This window comes from Octopus bimaculoides, chromosome 17 (genome assembly GCF_001194135.2).
Source record: "Octopus bimaculoides isolate UCB-OBI-ISO-001 chromosome 17, ASM119413v2, whole genome shotgun sequence".
NCBI lineage: Eukaryota > Metazoa > Mollusca > Cephalopoda > Octopoda > Octopodidae > Octopus > Octopus bimaculoides.
In genome coordinates, this window is record NC_068997.1 from 8,066,853 (window position 1) to 8,085,394 (window position 18,542).

Here is an 18,542-nt window from a genome sequence, read left to right on the forward strand (position 1 = left end):
GGGGGGCAGATAAAAATTTAAGATAGCAAAGACAGAGAGAAGAAGCTTGTTGAACATTCCAAGTGTGACAGAAAGGAAGAAAAATATTGTGCTAAATCATGCATCCCTCTTACTGAATACTACATGGCTCACTCAGAAAAACAGTGATAAACTACATGGTGAGTTATTTGACAATCTGAACATCTGGCATCCTTACCACTATTTGAGTATACCTCTAAATTCTGGTGATACCACAGCAAATATAATTAAAGGGAATTCAGTCAGAGTATGACAGTTGCTGCTCCTCTGCACTTGTTGTTGGCAGTATGAATCATAACACACAGTTTGGTCCCAGTGAGGTTGCTGGTGGTGCAATTATTTCTGTGTAGGTACATCATTTAATGTTTATCCAGACTAAGTGGGAGAGAGAGTGGGCTTTTAAAATGTTATTATAGTAGTAGTCTGTAATGTTTGTATGTGCCTGGTCACCTGAAAGGTACTTTGCTGTAGTGTGACAGGTTTGATGGAGGAACGGGTCTTTGAAACTTGCTGCAGCAACAAAATGTCCAGAGTCATGCATTTTCTAGTATTTTTGTTTCATTATGCAGGTGGTCTGTAAATAATGGTCTGTATAGAACCTGTTAGGATGTGTAATGCAACTGTTTTATGTTCTTTGTAGTTTACTGTGGTTTCTTGTGGGTGATTGAGGGCTCAAATAAGACAGTCATAATCGCTGATGCATCTAATGTATTGTTTGTATACCATTGCTGGTATTTTTATTAGGTTAACAAACTCTCATCTAAACCAGAAAGCTGATGTTGTGTAGAAGAACAACAAATTCACAATCGGCAAATTTTTGAATGGTGTTACAAAGAGGATCTGTCATTTCACTTACACCTTTCAAACAAACCTCCATGACATTCCCACACCTCCACAATATATTTACAGACAGTTTCACAAGTGGATACCATCATACTCACATCCGTCTTTCATTCTCCAGACACTGATACACAACTACTTTAACCCTTTCGTTACTAACCCGGCTGAAACTGGCTCTGGCTCTGTAGTACAAATGTCTTGTTTTCATAAGTTTTGAATTAAAATCTTCCACCAAACCTTAGTCACAATTTATGTTCCTAACACTAGCTGAATGATAACTAAGTTATTTTACTAAATTCTTTGTTAAATTCAAAATAATTGAAAGAAACACAAAGCATCTCAAAATAAATACAGTAACGAAAGGGTTAACCCCACTGAAAACTTTTAGAAACAGAGCTACATAATAACAACAAAGTTAATGTAGCATGATATAAATTTGTTGGTGGGATTATTTGTAATGTTTGTGGTGTGATAAACTATATTATATTCTATACATACATCTATTTATATAGTAGGAGGAGATGTAAAAAGTTCAGTTTATGAAAATGTATGTAATGATGATCTGTTAACTATTACATCAATATTTATTTTTTGTGTTGGTTAACGTCTCCCAAATCTTCCATCTTACTTCTTGCATTAGAAAATATTAAATACAACCAAATATCAGACTCCATAACATATTGCAGGCACACAAAGAGAATATACAAACAGTTACGTCCATTTTTGCTGCAACATATACATCTACATAGAAGAATATGAATGTGATAAATAAAAGGTTTTTTATAATGACTATATACTTACCATTCATCTTCAGAGCCACTGTTCTCATCTTTTTCTATTACCTATTAAATTAGAGTAAAAAGAAACATACTGAATGTAAAATGTAATGATGGATTTAGAACTGGGTCACTCAAAAAACTGTGACATAGATTCCATGATTTTTTAATTGGATTATTCAGTAATGAAGACATGTTTGTATGTCAATAGTATATATTTGAAGGTACAATATGAGAATGTGGCTACTATTATCTAATGGAAATATTCCAATATGAAATAACACAGAAATATATGAATTGTTTTTTTTTGTTTTCTTACAGTTTTCACTATGGTGTGTTGATTAAAACACACAGTAAGAATGGAAGACATCTACTGAATGAAAAACAGTTTTGCATGATGGCAACTAAAGTTATCCAGCAGACTAAGACCAAATAAGGGAGATATGCCAAGAAGTGAGGAACTTTTGTCTGAGGATTCAGGGTGTAACACATTAGATGTAGAATAACCCTTTCTACTATAGGCGCAAGGCCTAGAATTTGTGGGGAGGGGAATAGTCGATTACATCAACCCCAGCACTTGATTGGTATTCAATTTATGAAACCCAAAAGGAAAATAAGGCAAAGCCGACCTCAGTGGAAATTAAACTCAGAATGAAAAGAAGGACAAAATATCACTAAGCATTTTACCTGGCATGCTAACGATTCTGCCTGCTTACCACCTTATTAGATGTAGAATAATGATATACAATGTGAAGTATATTTGCCACTTAAATGTGGCTGACCCCTAAGGGTGGATGTTACTGTTGCTTTTAGCCCCAGGAGAACATCTCCTCCAGCTGGCTATCGACACACATCTGTGTCCCGTCTATATTTGCAAAGGGAAGTTATCTTTCCCATCTTGATCTGCGATACGTACGGACTCGAGTTTCTGGGTATTTTCCCGTCTTCAGCATACGACAATCGCCGACCTTCGATGCGAATGATATACAATATTACACCCTTATACAACATAAGTCAGTATAAAAAAAAAAAGACATTCTTAAACAATATTAAATATGATGCTTAAAAGTATTGAGCATATTAATTGCACTTTATAGAAATTCCTGATTCTCTTGAGATCAAATATGAATTTGTAATAACCAAATACTTCTCTACAAATGGAAATTTTATTTAGGAGTTAAAACCAGGTCAATGTCACAGTTCAATGGGAGTAAATGTCCGTATCATAATTATCATAGTTTTATGCACTTTTCCATGCTTGAATGAGTTGGTTGGAGTTTATTGACACAAATTTTCTATGACCGAGTACTGAACACCCTTCATGTCACCAACCCTTACCCATTTCCAAACAAGATAGTATTTCCCCATTGCCAGACATGTTTTTGCAGAATAGTGGAAATGAATGACACTGCTTATATGGCCGTGACATTAATTTACAACTGTCACATCTTGTCATTCATATCATAAATTGATATGAATTTAACCATTATAGTATAAACTGCAAAGGAAACAATAAAACAATAGAATGTAAAAATTAGTGTTTATTTTATATTATGTATTGAAAAGTCACCTCAAAACTGCTCATATCAAAAATATGACAAGACTATATTTCAAACCTAATAGTTGATGGGTCTACCAATAAGAGATATAATAGACAGTTTTGCCAATTGTAAAACTAATAGATGACTCTCCCAGTACTAATGAACAGTACTTAGCTCTACCAATATAAAATAAAATAGTAGCCTGCAGCACCAATGTAAGAAAATATATAAGAATATTCATAAGCAGAATATACAGCATTCCTTTTATAGAAATCTGTTTATGAAATTCTCAACAACCCATTCATTACAATTTATGCAAACAGAACTAATCAAGAAAATTTTAAAATTTTATATGAGTTACTTCTCTGCTTTTCTCAGCTCTTGGGATTATTGGTTGCACAATTTTATTCTTAACTCCAAGCCACTTTCCACTTTTCTTTGAGGTAACTTGATGTGGTCTGCAAAATAAGTCAATTAAGAAATTTCAGATTAGTAAAGTGAATTTTTTGTCATGAGTCTAGAATTTAACATTTCAGTTTTTACCTTTTTTCCTCAGAGTGAGGAAAAGGAGTAAGTTGTGCTGTTGTTTAGAATGGAATTATGGAACTGGAAAATGAATTACATTTTAAGGAATGATATTGGAAGTGAAAGGAATACCCAGTGGTAGTATTGTTATATCTTGGACATTGGTCAAGAGGACAAGGTGGTTAAAAAGTAAAGGAAGTTAGAAAATTAACTGTAAACACCTAGTGTCCTTCTGGCTCTGGAACTCATTCTTGGATGCAGTGAAGTAAATGGAGTGGAAAACTACAAGCAGGATGAAATGCTCTACATTACAGAGTGTTAGATCATGGGGTTGAGTTACTTGTACATGTGAAGGTGAGACAAGTGTGTGAACATTCTACAGAGTTGGTCAACATGCTAGTGATTTGCAGATTTCTCTGATACCACACTTCAGCTATCAACCAAATTCTTTGTGAACAATGATTGATTTTCTTTTTAGATGCATCCATCCACAGTTGGAATTAGCTATTAATTAGTTTTCCTCAAATTCTTTCTTTTGTTTTTTCAACTCCTTCCTCTACACCTAATTAACTGTCTCTCTATAGGTATCATCTCTCACTGGAATTAAAAACTATTTCTGTTTTTCTCCAACTCCTTCCCCATATTCCATACCCCACATGTACACACACACACATATTCACACTACATTAATCTTATACACAACCTTTTACACAAACATACTGTATAGTGACATGCACTTGTTGCTCTTTACTCTTTCCATATTCTTCCTTTTCACCTGACTTCCACATGTACATCAACAAACCGTCTCCACTCTCCTCTACTAGAAATCACATACCTACTATCACTTCCTGTAGCCGTTACAGTGTTGACCATCAGAAATATGACATGGACAATCCCCCTCCCCTTTCCTTAATTTTCTCTCTCCTCTCTCATAAAAGAAAATGTCTTCAATCTTTGTCATCTTTTCCATTTCCACTTGGCTTAATGCACTGACTTTGTTTATATTTATCAAATTTTTGTTTCTTTGAATTATTTTTGCTGCAGAACACAAAGACCAGGATTTCTCATAAGTTGGATTTCATGCTTTAATTGCTGCTTACCCCTCAATATCTTGGGAAAGAGAGGAAACTGGATTATGCAGCAATGTTAAGTAACAATAAAACTAGGCATTTTGATCTTCATCCAAAACTGCCCAAAAACAATGGGCTTGATGTAACCGTTTGAGACTTATTCATATATCATACTATATAAGAAAATATAAATATCACAATATATGATGTACATTGTGGATTTTAGTTAGTGAATATATTCCTCTTCTCTCTCTCTCTCTCTCTCTCTCTCTCTCTCTCTCTCTCTCTGTACATATGTGCATGAATGTAATTAGAATCAACATTAGTAGATACTATGGATTTCCCATTGAATTCACAAACCGGTTTGCTTAATTTGCACAAACCAGTTTTCTTAATTTGCACAAACCAGTTTTCTTAATTTGCATAAATCTGTTCCTTATATAAGAGAGAAAACAATCAATATCACAAAATACTTCTTTCACCAACAGAAATATGTCTGTTATTTACATTATTTACATTCGACGGATATTTGTCCTAATCTTGTTTGTTGTTAACAAATATCCGTCGAATGTAAATAATGTACATAATTCCTCATCTCTTAAATATAGAACAGAAATATGTCTGATTGTTAAAATTACTAATGCTATAGCTGTCTTAAATGACATAAGTACTCAGAAATGATGGATTGCTATTTTAAATGCCAACCAAATTTTGCTTTCTTGATCCCTCTGTTGATTTCTATTCTTCTACGATTCATAAATAATACCAATTATCTAATGGAGTAAGATTTGGAAGTGAAGCAATTTAGTACAGTTCCTACATATAATGAGAAAAGTGTTATATGGAAATCAACTGATCTTAATAGTTATCTCTATTGCTTGTTACTTGTAGCTTATTGACATTCCCGGGAGTTTTTATCAACTAATTACAGGGATAGTCTTAGATTATCAAAGTTTTTCAACTCATTATATACCATATCTAAAATCCTGTATTATATATATGTACCCATATTATATGTACTTGGTATTAGGAAGGGTATCCAACTGTAGAAACCATGCAAAATCAGACTGGAACCTGGTGCAGTTCCCTAGCTTACCAGCTCCAATCAAACTGTCTAACCCATGCCAGCATGTAAAGTGGACGTTAAATGATGATGATTATTAACATAATATTATCCCATTTAGGGACATATTTCTTGAATTACCTCAATTTTATGTTTTCCCGCATCCATTTCTTTATATCTTCCTGAAAATAAAGAAATGATTTTGAATGTTAGATGGAATGATTAAATTCCAATTACTGAGATTAATGCTATAAACACAGAATCTCAAATTTTATGTAAAATTACACAAAGAAGACATAACTGAATACAAATAGCACAAGACATGAGAGTAGCCAAGATTATCTGGTGGAGATAATCCAATCCATATTAACAGATACAATGATTTCTTTTTTTTTTTTTTCTTATTTAGTTTTTAGCATGGTAGACTGGTTTTGACATGGGGTTTGAATGAATTAAATCTTCTGGATAAAAACAGCGCCACTTGAGGATAACAGAATTTATTTAACCAATTTAAACATTCAGTAGAGTTTGTAAGCCATGTCAGATTTACAAAGTTCTATAATACCCCTAATATATCTTTAAAAAATTACTAAAAAGAAGGGGAAATAGAGAGTATTTTTGTAGATTCTATAAATTGGAGAATATTTTTGTTAGTGGATTCTTCAAAATAAAAACACAACTCCAGCCTTGGTAACCCTTTTGAAACCATTTTATAAATCTCCTCTCTTCCAAACTGCTAATTTTTAGAACTGGAACAAATAATTCCATAAGGTTTCTGAATAATCTCCACAAGATTCCGTACATGTTTCTAATAAAATATAACTTCAAGAAACATGACACATTCAAAGCCAACAAAGTCATTGTGTGTTAACGTTACTCTGTCTTTGATGCATTTTATACATTGACAGATTTGGCTGCGATAATGGAAGTATAGAGAAAAGGGTAAGATTAATTATGAGATACTGGAAGGAACGGTGAACTGTGTGATGAGGATGCAGAGTTTAACAAATAAAACTATGCAGGATCAAGAGGGATTGTAATATACAATATAAGGAGATTATTCTGACGTGATTGATGGGTCACTGACCACTCATTAGAGGATAAGTACTTCCTCATTCATTGCAGTTGGATGCACAGTATGCAGATTAGTCTACATAAGACAGTTAAGTTCTGATTTATGCAACAATGTGTCAGCACAGAAAAATAGATGTTCAAATGGTAATGATGATGTTTAATAGTACTTATCATATTGGTTGTTTTATATGAAGCACTTGAGAAAAAATTTATGGGAAAAGAAATACTAAGTCATGATAACTTCTTATTTTCCTTCAAACAGAAACTGAAACTAGGACTTGAAACCAGGTCAATGTCTCAGTTCACTGGATGTTTATCTCCCAGTGTAAGGGGTTTAGGAATGTCCAGTTATAACTACATTCTTCAAAGTTTCTCTTCCATTATTTAAGAAACCAATACCATTCAACTTTCATATTATATTCTCTGATTATTTTTCTGTCTCTCTCATTAAATAGAAACCAGGGCAAAGCAGACATCAGAGCTGAATACAGTCCTCCAAATCATTAGATCTTACTGAACTGTTTTATATATATATATATATATATATATACATACACATACACACACAAGTAAGACTTGTATGTGTGTATACACACATACACATTTTGTCAACACACACACACACACACACACACACACACACACACACACACACACACACACACACACACACACACACATATATATATATATATATATATATATATATATATACTATCCCTTAGTGGGTTGAACCCCCAACCCCTAACTCTCTCACGTTATATATATATATATATATATATATATATATATGCAAAACTGTTTCTTGCCTTCCAGGGAGGTCTTTCAAAGCATTATGGAAAAAAAATCAGCAAAGATACAATGTACATAAAGATATAAAGAACATCGTAATAATATCTATAAAATTGGGAAATTTTACAAAAAAATTACTTTAAAATCTTTGGTTAACAAATTTATGCATCTCAGGTGCAATCCAAATTCTTATCAGATTTTACATGCATTTATACAACCATCATACATCCATCAAGATTGATGCACTTGTATAAGTGCACATCAGTGCCTATGGCAAAATAGCAGTAGGAAAAATATAGTTTGCTCTGTGATTATGTAAAATAGTAAACTGATCCATCAATATGAAAAATAGAAGGTTGCTCATTCAATTTGAAAAATGTTTGCCTGCTTTATTCATCTGCAAAATTTGTACACTGCTCTACATATATGAAAAAATAGTAACCATCTGTACAATTGTATGCTAAAACATGTTAAGATATTCATAAACGAAATTTATAATGTTGCTGTTAATACAGAGTCATCAGTGAAATTTCAAACTACTCATTGGTCATAATTTATAAAAACAGAAATAATAAAATTAATGAAAAATTTAGGATAATACTTTTTGGGGTTGCCCTTTCGATTCTGGAGACTGTTGTTCACATAATGTATTATTTGTTGCCCGTTTCTTTGTAGTCATATCAAACATTGGTACTGACTCATATTTAGAGGTTGGTGATCTGAAAAACAATGAACCAGGGAGGAAGTTTAAGATTAGTAAAGTTTATTTGTCATATGGAGTGTAGTGTAACGTTCTGGACATTGCACTTCATCCTAGAAGTTAAGAAGAGGAGAAAAGCGATGTAGTTGCATGGGATGAGAGCAAGAAAGAAAGGAATCTTATTGGAAGAGTGATGAGAAGGATGACTGAGAGAGAGCTTACGTCCAATGAGCCAGAGGCTGCAAGGTGAACAAAGGAGGAGGAAGTTACGAAATGAAGAGGAAAAGGTAAAAAGAGTCAGTGCCTCAAAGGCAAGTAGAGAAAAGGTGAAATGATTCCGTAAAGTGAATGAGAGAAAAAGGATAGCAGAGACAATAAACAACCAACGCTACAAGATACAGCCATTCACAAATAAAATTACTACAGTACTAATACAGTCATCATCATCATCATCATCATCATTTAACGTCCACTTTCCATGCTAGCATGGGTTAGACGATTTGACTGGGGACTGGTGAACCAGATGGCTACACCAGACTCCAATCTGATCTGGCAGAGTTTCTACAGCTGGATGCCCTTCTTAATGCCAACCACTCCAAGAGTGTAGTGGGTGCTTTTTAGGTGCCACTGGCATGAAGGCCAGTCTGGCAGTACTGGCAATGGCTACACACAAATGGTGTTTTTTACATTCCACATGCACAGGAGTCAGTCCAATGTTTTGTTCACATGCCACTGGCACAAGTGCCAGTAAGGTGAAGCTGGAAACAATTGCGCTCAAATGAAGCTTTTTACATGCCGCCAGCACAGAAGCAAGACTGCTGCTCTGGCAGTGACCCCACTCGGATGGTGCTGTTAATGCTCCACTGGCACAGGTGCCAGTCATCGAATTTGATTCAGTTTCAATCTCACTTGCCCCAACAGGTCTTCACAAGCTGAGTTTAGTGTCCAATGAAAGAAGGTTTGCATGGGTGCCAGTTGCCGAATTTGGTTCAATTTTGATTTCGATTTCACTTGCCTCAACAGGTCTTTGCAAGCAGGGTTTTGTGTCCAAAGAAGGAAAGGTACGCATAAGTGGACTGGCTACACCCCTGGTAAAGGCCACGGGTTATGGTCTCACTTGTCTTGCCGGGTCTTCTCATGCACTGCATATTTCCAAAGGTCTCGGTCACAAGTCATTGCCTCGGTGAGGCCTAATGTTCAAAGGTCATGCTTCACCGCCTCATCCCAGGTCTTCCAGGTCTACCTCTTCCACAGGTACCCTCAACCACTAGGCTGTGGCACTTTTTCACACAGCTATCCTCATCCATTCTCGCCACATGACCATACCAGCGCAATCGTCTCTCTCACACACCAAAATTGATGCTTCTTAAGTCCAACTTTTCTCTCAAGGTACTTACACTCTGTCAAGTAGTCAAGTATGCATACTGACATTACACATCCATCAGAGCATACTGGCTTCATTCCTTGTGAGCTTACGCATGTCCTCAGCAGTCACAGCCCATGTTTCACTGCCATGTAGCATAGCTGTTCATACACATGCATCATACAGTCTGCCTTTTACTCTGAGGGAGAGACCCTTTGTCACCAGCAGAGGTAAGAGCTCTCTGAACTTTGCCCAAGCTATACTTATTCTAGCAGCTACACTTTCAGCACACCCTCCCCCACTACTGACTTGGTCACCTAGATAACGGAAGCTATCAAGTACTTCTAGTTTTTCTCCCTGGAATGTGGCAGAAGTTGTTCTCTGCACATTTTCAGTGTTTATTGCTCCTGAGCATCTGCCACATACAAAAACTATTTTCCTAGTTAGCCTTCCTTTGATATTGCTGCACCTCTTATGTGCCCATAGCTTACACTGGGTACATCTTATAGAGTTTCTACCTATGTCTTTTCTACAGATCGAGCAGGGCCAGCTACCTGAAGGGGGTTGTGGTTTGTCTACCTTCCTACTTACTAGGATTTTGGTTTTAGTTAGGTTGACTCTCTATGGCCCTTTGATTCTAATCCTTGCTTCCACACCTGAAACTTCTCCTCTAGTTCTGATAGTGACTCAGCAATTAGAGCAAGGTCATCAGCATAGAGGAGCTCCCAAGGCAGCCTGTCTTGAATCCCTCTGTTATCACCTGGAGGACTATGATAAATAGGAGGAGGCTGAGGACTGAACCTTGGTGGACCCCTAACTCTACCCGAAATTCTTCACTGTACTCGTTGCCAACCCTCACCTTACTGACAGCGTCCTTGTACATGGCTCACACAGCTCTCACTAACCATTCTTCTATCCCTAGTTTCCTCATTGACCACCAGATAATTAGATGTGTGTGTGTGCGTGTGTGCATGTGTGTGTGTGTGTGTGTGTGTGTGATATTTTCACTCCTACCACCATTGTCTATTTTCTTTTGTCTCCTTTCCTTTCACACCAAATGATTGTTACTCACAACAAAAAGTATAAACAAATACAGGTAGCATATCATACATATTGATGATTAACATCATTACAATAAACAATGTCATTTTTCATACTGAATAACTGCAACTACTTTTCTCTTGCCATTGAAAAACTAAATTTTGTTCCCAAAGCTGGATTTTGCTGATGTCTTTGAAAGAACTGACTGGAACACTAAGTCATTGAATTCCATGTCAGCAGACTGTTTTGTTCTCAGTACTCCTCTTCAAGGTACAGTACTCCAGTTCATTGAAAACATTTAATTTATTAGACACAGGAACATTCACTTCCGCCTAATGAGGTACAGTTTTAAATGTCGAGGGCAAATCTGGGTAATCTATTTTCAGCTTGTATCCAACATGCAAAAAATACAAAAATAGCAATTTTCAAGATGATTTATCAGTTCTCATGAAACTATTGGCACAACAAAATGTTATCTGGAAAGGTTTGTCTACTTACTGATCATTAGAAAATGTTACAGCGTGTTTCCCTTTTCCTCCTCCTTTTCCAAACTAAAAAATATAACAAAATGTTAATTGCCACAAGACAAGATGGAATTAGAATTTCTATTTGTTAGAAACAAGATTTAAGTAAAATGTTTGAAGGAGGAGGTTTATAAGTAACAATGGCAAGCAAGAAATAAAGAAATAACCATTTCCAAAATCCAACTACACACAGATTTAGACACAGAAAATCCATTTACAAAAAGGATATTTTTATTTTCGATTTAGCAGTTGAGACCTAAACATATATAGTATCATTGCTTTCAAATGAAGATCTACGATCGTATTTACAACTATTGTATTTTTATAAAGTTCCGTATTTATGATATCATTGTAAATCCTTTAAATATCTTATTACTTTAGATACAATTCAAAAATGTTTAGGAAAATGAAATAATCAAATGTAATATTAAACACAGTTTCTCTCGATACAACACAAACAGACTGTAAAGACAACATCCTGAAATCATTATACAACTTTTAGTGGTAGCCAAGTGAACATAGACATAGTATGAGGAGTTAGCTACATTAACTGAATTTAGATCTAAAGTAACATGAGATTGGTGCATTGGTAGCAACAAGAGAGATTATTAACAATAATTAGGAGAGATGGGAAATAGCTTGAAAAGTAAGTTTATAGTGGTAGAGTATTGGCCAGTAAAGGACCATTCTATCAGTTTACTAATTTTAACTTGGCACTAAGTGCGTGCATGGATTATACTATCCTTAAAATTTGAACAATACTCAATTACAGGAAATGCTTGTACATTTTAAATGTACTAATATGTTAAAATCTTTTGAGAGCAAAAGCATTGTTTGATGCTGAAAAGGAACTCAAATCTTTTATCAAACACTTGTCTATGTGAAGTGTGTAGGAAAAGAGTTGAATGTATGACCTACAAATTCAATATCCCAATTTAGAGGCCCATTTAACCAAATTAGTATTAGTTTATCACTTATTTAGGTGAAAATAATGGGATAGTAAACTTTGAGCGCTTGATGCATTGGTTTCATTAAATAAATTGGAGATGACATCACTACCACCATGGGATAGTAGGACACACATCTATATCTATAGCAGGCAAACCCTCCTCAAATCACACACAAAATCTATTTAGAATAATTGGAGGTCATATAGGATATGTTGTTATATCTAAGCTTCAGGTCAGCTTTGATCAAACAGACTTAGGGCAAAAGACTTTCTAGTCATGACCGTCCTGCCTTAGACAGTACATTTAGAACTAACTTATGTAACATGTTCTTTTTGTAAGATGGTAAGGTGTGATATATATATTGGATATCATAGTCCCAGATACACTATGTCTAAAAGGATTGTAATGAACATTGCTTTAATACTGCTTGTCATAAATCTGTTTCATGTAAACAGAACATGGGTTAAACAATAACAACAATAATATGCACAGACTTATTCACATTTTGTACACATAATTTGTTTTCTGCTTTTCTTACTTTCAATACTTACCTCTCTATCTCTATGAGACATATTTTCAAATTTATTTTTGTTTTGTCTTCAAACTCTTTCTAGTTAATTTGAATTTTCTTTCTAAAAATACAAAAATAGAGTTTTAAGTGAGAGTTAATGAAATTAAAAAAAACCTCTCCATATTTATAATAATTTTAAACTTTTCTTAATTCATTTTATCTTTCCTTTTTCAATAAATGAAGCCCTAAGACACTCATGTTGAGAAATAAGGTGTGAAAGACAAACAACGAGCATTTATATCTTCTCTATTCTATGCAGCAACGCTGATATTGAATAGGTTTTTTTCAATAATGATCTCAGCTGAAAAATATTGAAACAAAAATATTGGCAGGTAGACTTGATTGAAGGAAAGCTCGAAATATGTAACAACTTCTCAGAAAAAAGATTAGCCATGTGCAAAAGACTCTTGGCGAACTGAAAATCCCTGGAGGCAACATGTAAAAGTAAAAAAAAATGTGATTGCTATAAAAAGAAATTTCAGTCTGTATTCAGTGACCAAGAATATATTTAAAAAACTGCAAGATTATAAATCATTGAAGAGGAAAAGGGCACAAAAAAATAAAATCCCTGATTAATAATTAAATAAGTGACCGAATAAAAAGGAGTATTTTAGAATTTTTAATAAAATAATGAAAGCAAAAATAATCGCTTATTGTTTTTGTAAATATGGCACCCGTACCAGCGTCACATAAAAGTTACCATTCAAACATGGCTGATGCCAGTGCTGCTTGACTGGTTTCTAAGCTGGTGGCCCATAAAAAGCACCATTCAAGCATGGCTGATGCCAGTGCTACCTGACTGGCACTCATGCCAGTGGCACATAAAAAAGCATCTTTTGAGCATGGTCGTGCCAGTGCTACCTGACGGGCTCCTGTGCTGATGGCATATAAAAAGCACCCACTACACTCTTGGAATGGTTGGCGTTAGGAAGGGCATCCAGCTGTAGAAACCATACCATATCGGATTGAAGCTCGGTACATCCTCCCGGCTTGCCAGTCCTCAGTCAAACTGTCCAACCCATGCCAGCATGGATAGCAGATGTTAAATGACAACAATGATGATGATTTACATTTTTCAATGCAATACAGAGACAGACATATACATACACGTGTTGAATTGTGCCAAACGAATGAGAAAAGAGGCCCCAATACATTTACATTTTGTGAAGTATACAGTTTATTGAAATAATGTTTTTCCTGTGACTTGAGTCACATTCCTTCAGTGTAGTGCAGCTTGAGTTATTAGGTCACCACTTGTTCAGAACACACCTCTTTAACCTATTTCTGAAATTTCACATAAATTCTTTTATTATTAACTTGTTACTACTCTTATGGTCGTTGACTGGCAGACACCAGCTTTTATTCACCTGATGTTTCTAGTAGTTGTTCTGTTTCTAAAACAATTCACAATAATAATGCTCTGCATTTGTATCTAAGTAAAGAGCTGTTCAATTCAATGTCACTTGTGGAGATTGCAACCAATTCAAGGATCAAATGGGATTTGATAGAGTTACTCAGACTGTACAGTTTATTGTCAATCGTCACACATAAAGAAAACACAAAGTCTACATTTTGCGTCTGGAATTTGTTACAAGTGCCCAAGTCAGGATTGCAAAACAATTCCATCAAATCAGGAAAAGACAACTGCAAAATGACAGATTCTTGCTATTGTACTTGTGGTGCTTAAAATTTTAATCATGTCAGAGTTTGTCCTACGAAATGATCGTGTGAGTAAAGTCAATTTTCAGAGATATAATAATGAAATACTTTCACCAAAAACCTAAGTAAATTGGTAGATGTAAAATCATTGTGGAAATAGATGAATAATTGTTTCCCTGCAACACTGAGAAAATGGAAAAGAAACAGGTAATAATTAAAGGTTACAAATGTGAAAGGAAAAGAGAATAACTGATGTCAATGAAAGGCAAAAGTGCTTAGGTTTTAATTCCAATTGTTCTGGAAGGGATTACTCCAGGATCTATGATTTAGTCAGATATATATATAACATCAGAACTTTGGAAACTAAGGATATGATATTAGTATGATAAACCACTTCATAAATTTCACACATCCAAAAAAACTGGAATGTGCACAAATTGGGTGGAAGGCATATGGACCAATACAAAAGGTAACCTGAAGACGATAGATGGCACACGGTACCACATGAAAGAATTACCTTGCAGAATTTATATGGACTCAAATCTTTGATTAAAAATCATTTTCAATTTCTAGATCCTAGTTGCAACAAATATTTATCCTATATATTACATTATACATATTACAATTAGTCATAGATGCTCTCTAAAATTTGGCAGTACCGAATTGTCTAAAATTCAACGTTATTAAATTGTTTAACATCTTGGATATTTTACAATCAGTCATGGACACTGTGGTTCTCCTGTTGAAAAGATTTGAATAAATTGTCTAAAATTTTGCTAAAAGTTGCCCAACTCTTTCTGTTTTGCCACATTAGGTTTTATTAAAATTAATTCTTTGAAATGTTTTTTTTAGAAAAATCATTTAAAAAGATGTGGTAGATTTTTTTCAAACATAATACGATTGCATGAAATATGAATAAAAGATGGAATGGTCATGGGTGAAATGCTTTTGATTTTAAATCTGACAGGTCACAGTTGTCCTGGGTTAAACAACAATAAAGAATAGTAAGAGCCACACTGAGTCAATAAGGAATTTTCTACATAGTCACTTGACCTGCTAGAAAGAGAAACTATACTCAATTGTTGGTTAGTCTCTGATCAGAGTGGGGAGGGGGTCTTCCCCTCTCCTCTCAGTTCCTCGTAATTTTTCACTCTTGACTTTTGTTTTTTCCAGTTTTATGTTACTCTCACATTTTTACAGAATCATTTATATCATATATATATATATATATATATATATATATATATATATATATATATATAGATAGATAGATAGATAGATAGATAGATATGTCAAATCTCAAAAATTACAAAATGGTGCGGAGGAGATCAAGAAGTTTGACACCACTAATTTTTATTTTTCCTCCCTACTTTATTTTAAACACACACAGCTGGAAAAATACAGTTTTGAGTGGGCTGAATAATTTCCAATTCTATTGTATAGGAATGACAAACGCAAACCAGGCTTGGGCAAACTCTAGAAATGAATGAAAACAGTAAAGCAAATATGTAAACTATGTGAGGTCGTCTGTGTAGCACTTGTGGTGAAAGAAATAGCAGATAAATCTTCCTCAAAGTACATCTTTCCATCAGGATTGGATTAAGTGTCAGGTTTTAGCATAGTGCAAATAGCGCAGCTGTACCAGCCCTCTACTCACCATAAATGAAAATAAACAAACAGATATATTTATAAACAAGGGTGAAGCTTTTAGAATAGGCGTCGCTCAAAGTCTCATACTTCGTGGAAAAGGAAATAGATAGTTTCCCCAGTCTTTCATTTGTTTTAGTATTCTTGTGTTTCCTATAACGGAACTTACAAAACAGCCCTTTTCTTTCTTCTTGAAGCAGTGATAACAATTCCGAAAGTCTGCCGATTAGCACCCGTCATGTCTTACCGAAATTTATTTCCAAATATTCCAATGTTTTTTAAAACATTTTCACTCCTCTCTCCCATACTTATTTCCAAATATTCCAATGTTTTTAAAAACATTTTCACTCCTCTCTCCCATACTATTTTCTTTTCCTATGTGTTATGGAACTTCGAAGGACAGTTGTCCCAACTCTTTATCTAAAGAATCCTATGAAAAATTACTGTTTATTTATTAACAATAAAAGGATGACGCAAATATACTAAAAATATTGGGGGGTGGGGAAATTACAGCATATACCCTATATTGAGATGGACAGTTACAAAACTCTGATATTAAAAAAAATTGGGAAAAAAGTTGAACTTTTGGGATTTATGGGGGGAAAGTTTTAAAATATTAAAAAGAAATTTTTTTTCTTTCATAATTATATGAATCCTTGTGAGTTAAACACAAATTCGCAAAAATTTTCTGAAAATTAAAAAAAATAAAGTTATGAGATGTTAGATTTCCCCTTTAAATAAATTATTTGATTTTCATGAAATAAAGGGACATATATTTCAATTATATAAATATAGTGTTCTGCTAAATAGATGGGCTGTGAAAATTAGTTAAATCGAACAGGAGTTCGAGTCTCGGATTAATTTGCAATAAATAAGACTAAACAAATATTGCCAAATTTAAAGAATTTCATAAATTATATCTACAGTCTCGCTACATGTTAAAAGTTTCTCATATTGCTTACTGTTAGTGTTAGATAATATTTTTAAATAAGTTACAGTTCATATAGCTATGGAATTTAGCCTGGGAAAGAACTTGTTAAAGAATAAGTTTTTAATCTAATATTTATCATTCATTGCTTAATTATATCTTGATATCGCATCATAAAGTGTAAACATCGAGGGGTTTATTAGTACTGAACTTTGTTTAGGCCTTAAGCTTTAGGGTTAACTTTTAATCGGCTTTGACAACTGTCTTAAAAAGAACACACTGAGGCGGAGAAAGTTCACCGACATCGGATAATTTAGTCCAAGTGACAAAAAAAAAAAACCCCAATGTTTTTGTTATTGGAATACTCGAATAACGCCGGTTTAGGGGCTAACAATAACAACAGGAATATAATCAACTTATACATACTGCTACACGCCAGATACAACATACAGAGACGTTCACAAACTCATTTTTTTCCTACTCATGTGACCTGATAAGAAATGACGATCAAATTCTAAGTAATCCAAACAAACACGCCCATTTACTTTATTTAGGAAACTATCCAGAAGTTCCTTTCTAGAAAACAATCTGGTCAAAATATTTTTACATACTCTCACATTATAAAGCTTTTGGTATTTATTTGTTTTATTTATGTTTACTGCACCAAAAAGGAAAAAAAAAGAAAAGGGGGGGAGGATATTGCAGGCGTACGCGAAAGTACTGTAGCAACCACTTTGACATCGTAAGCGAAAAGTAAACATGACACAATTTTGGTTTCTGAGAATATATTTAAGAATTGGAAACGACCAGATTATAACACGATACAAAATTATATAAAACAAAAAATACCTCGTTTCAATCAATAAACCAAGAAATTTTCAATGATTTTTCTTTTGTATACAGCTTTAAAACGTCTACCAAGTATCACCACATCACGACAAAACAAGTAATGCGGAAGTGTCGTGCCAAGAACGAAAACGAAACAAAATTTCCAGGATAGAGGGAAGATAAGTGTCCCGTTTCGATCCTACAAAACAGCAATCTTAATATTTCCGATGAATTTACCATCACATGGAGAATTTGCATGACATGTCCAAAGTATAAGGCCGCGTGGTCATACAATACAATACACACACGCCCTCTCTCTCTCTCTCATACACACACAAGCGCGCACGTGTGTATAGATATGTAAATATGCATAATACATATGTATATGTGTGTGTGTGTGTACATATATACACACATATATAGGAACTAATACATCTGTTTGTTGTTTACACGCCTATCTTCGTCTTTTTTTTTGTAAATTCCAGCTATATATATATATATATGTGTTTGTGTGTCTGTGTTTGTCCCTCCACCATCGCTTGACAACCGATGCTGGAGTGTTTACGTGCCCATAACTTAGCGGTTCGGCAAAAAGAGACCGATAGAATAAGTACTGGGCTTACAAAGAATAT

General features: G+C 34.4%; 1 protein-coding gene across 2 annotated transcripts in view; it reads right to left on the minus strand.

The window, feature by feature from the left end:
- The window catches only part of LOC106876910 (formin-E), an 18,774-nt gene extending 516 nt beyond the window's left edge, over positions 1-18,258 (minus strand). Inside the window, exons 1-7 of one of the 2 annotated variants that reach the window (XM_014925660.2) lie at positions 17,932-18,258; positions 12,829-12,909; positions 11,302-11,354; positions 8,301-8,418; positions 5,975-6,015; positions 3,537-3,633; positions 1,660-1,700 (exon numbers count right to left, since the gene is read on the minus strand). In XM_014925660.2, coding sequence (XP_014781146.1) covers positions 1,660-1,700; positions 3,537-3,633; positions 5,975-6,015; positions 8,301-8,418; positions 11,302-11,354; positions 12,829-12,849 — 371 coding nt within the window. In that variant the 5' untranslated portion in view covers positions 12,850-12,909; positions 17,932-18,258. Of the gene's footprint in view, positions 1-1,659; positions 1,701-3,536; positions 3,634-5,974; positions 6,016-8,300; positions 8,419-11,301; positions 11,355-12,828; positions 12,910-17,508; positions 17,598-17,931 lie in introns of those variants that run through there. The other variant, XM_052974097.1, reaches the window with a different exon arrangement.
- Positions 18,259-18,542: the final 284 nt, after the last annotated feature.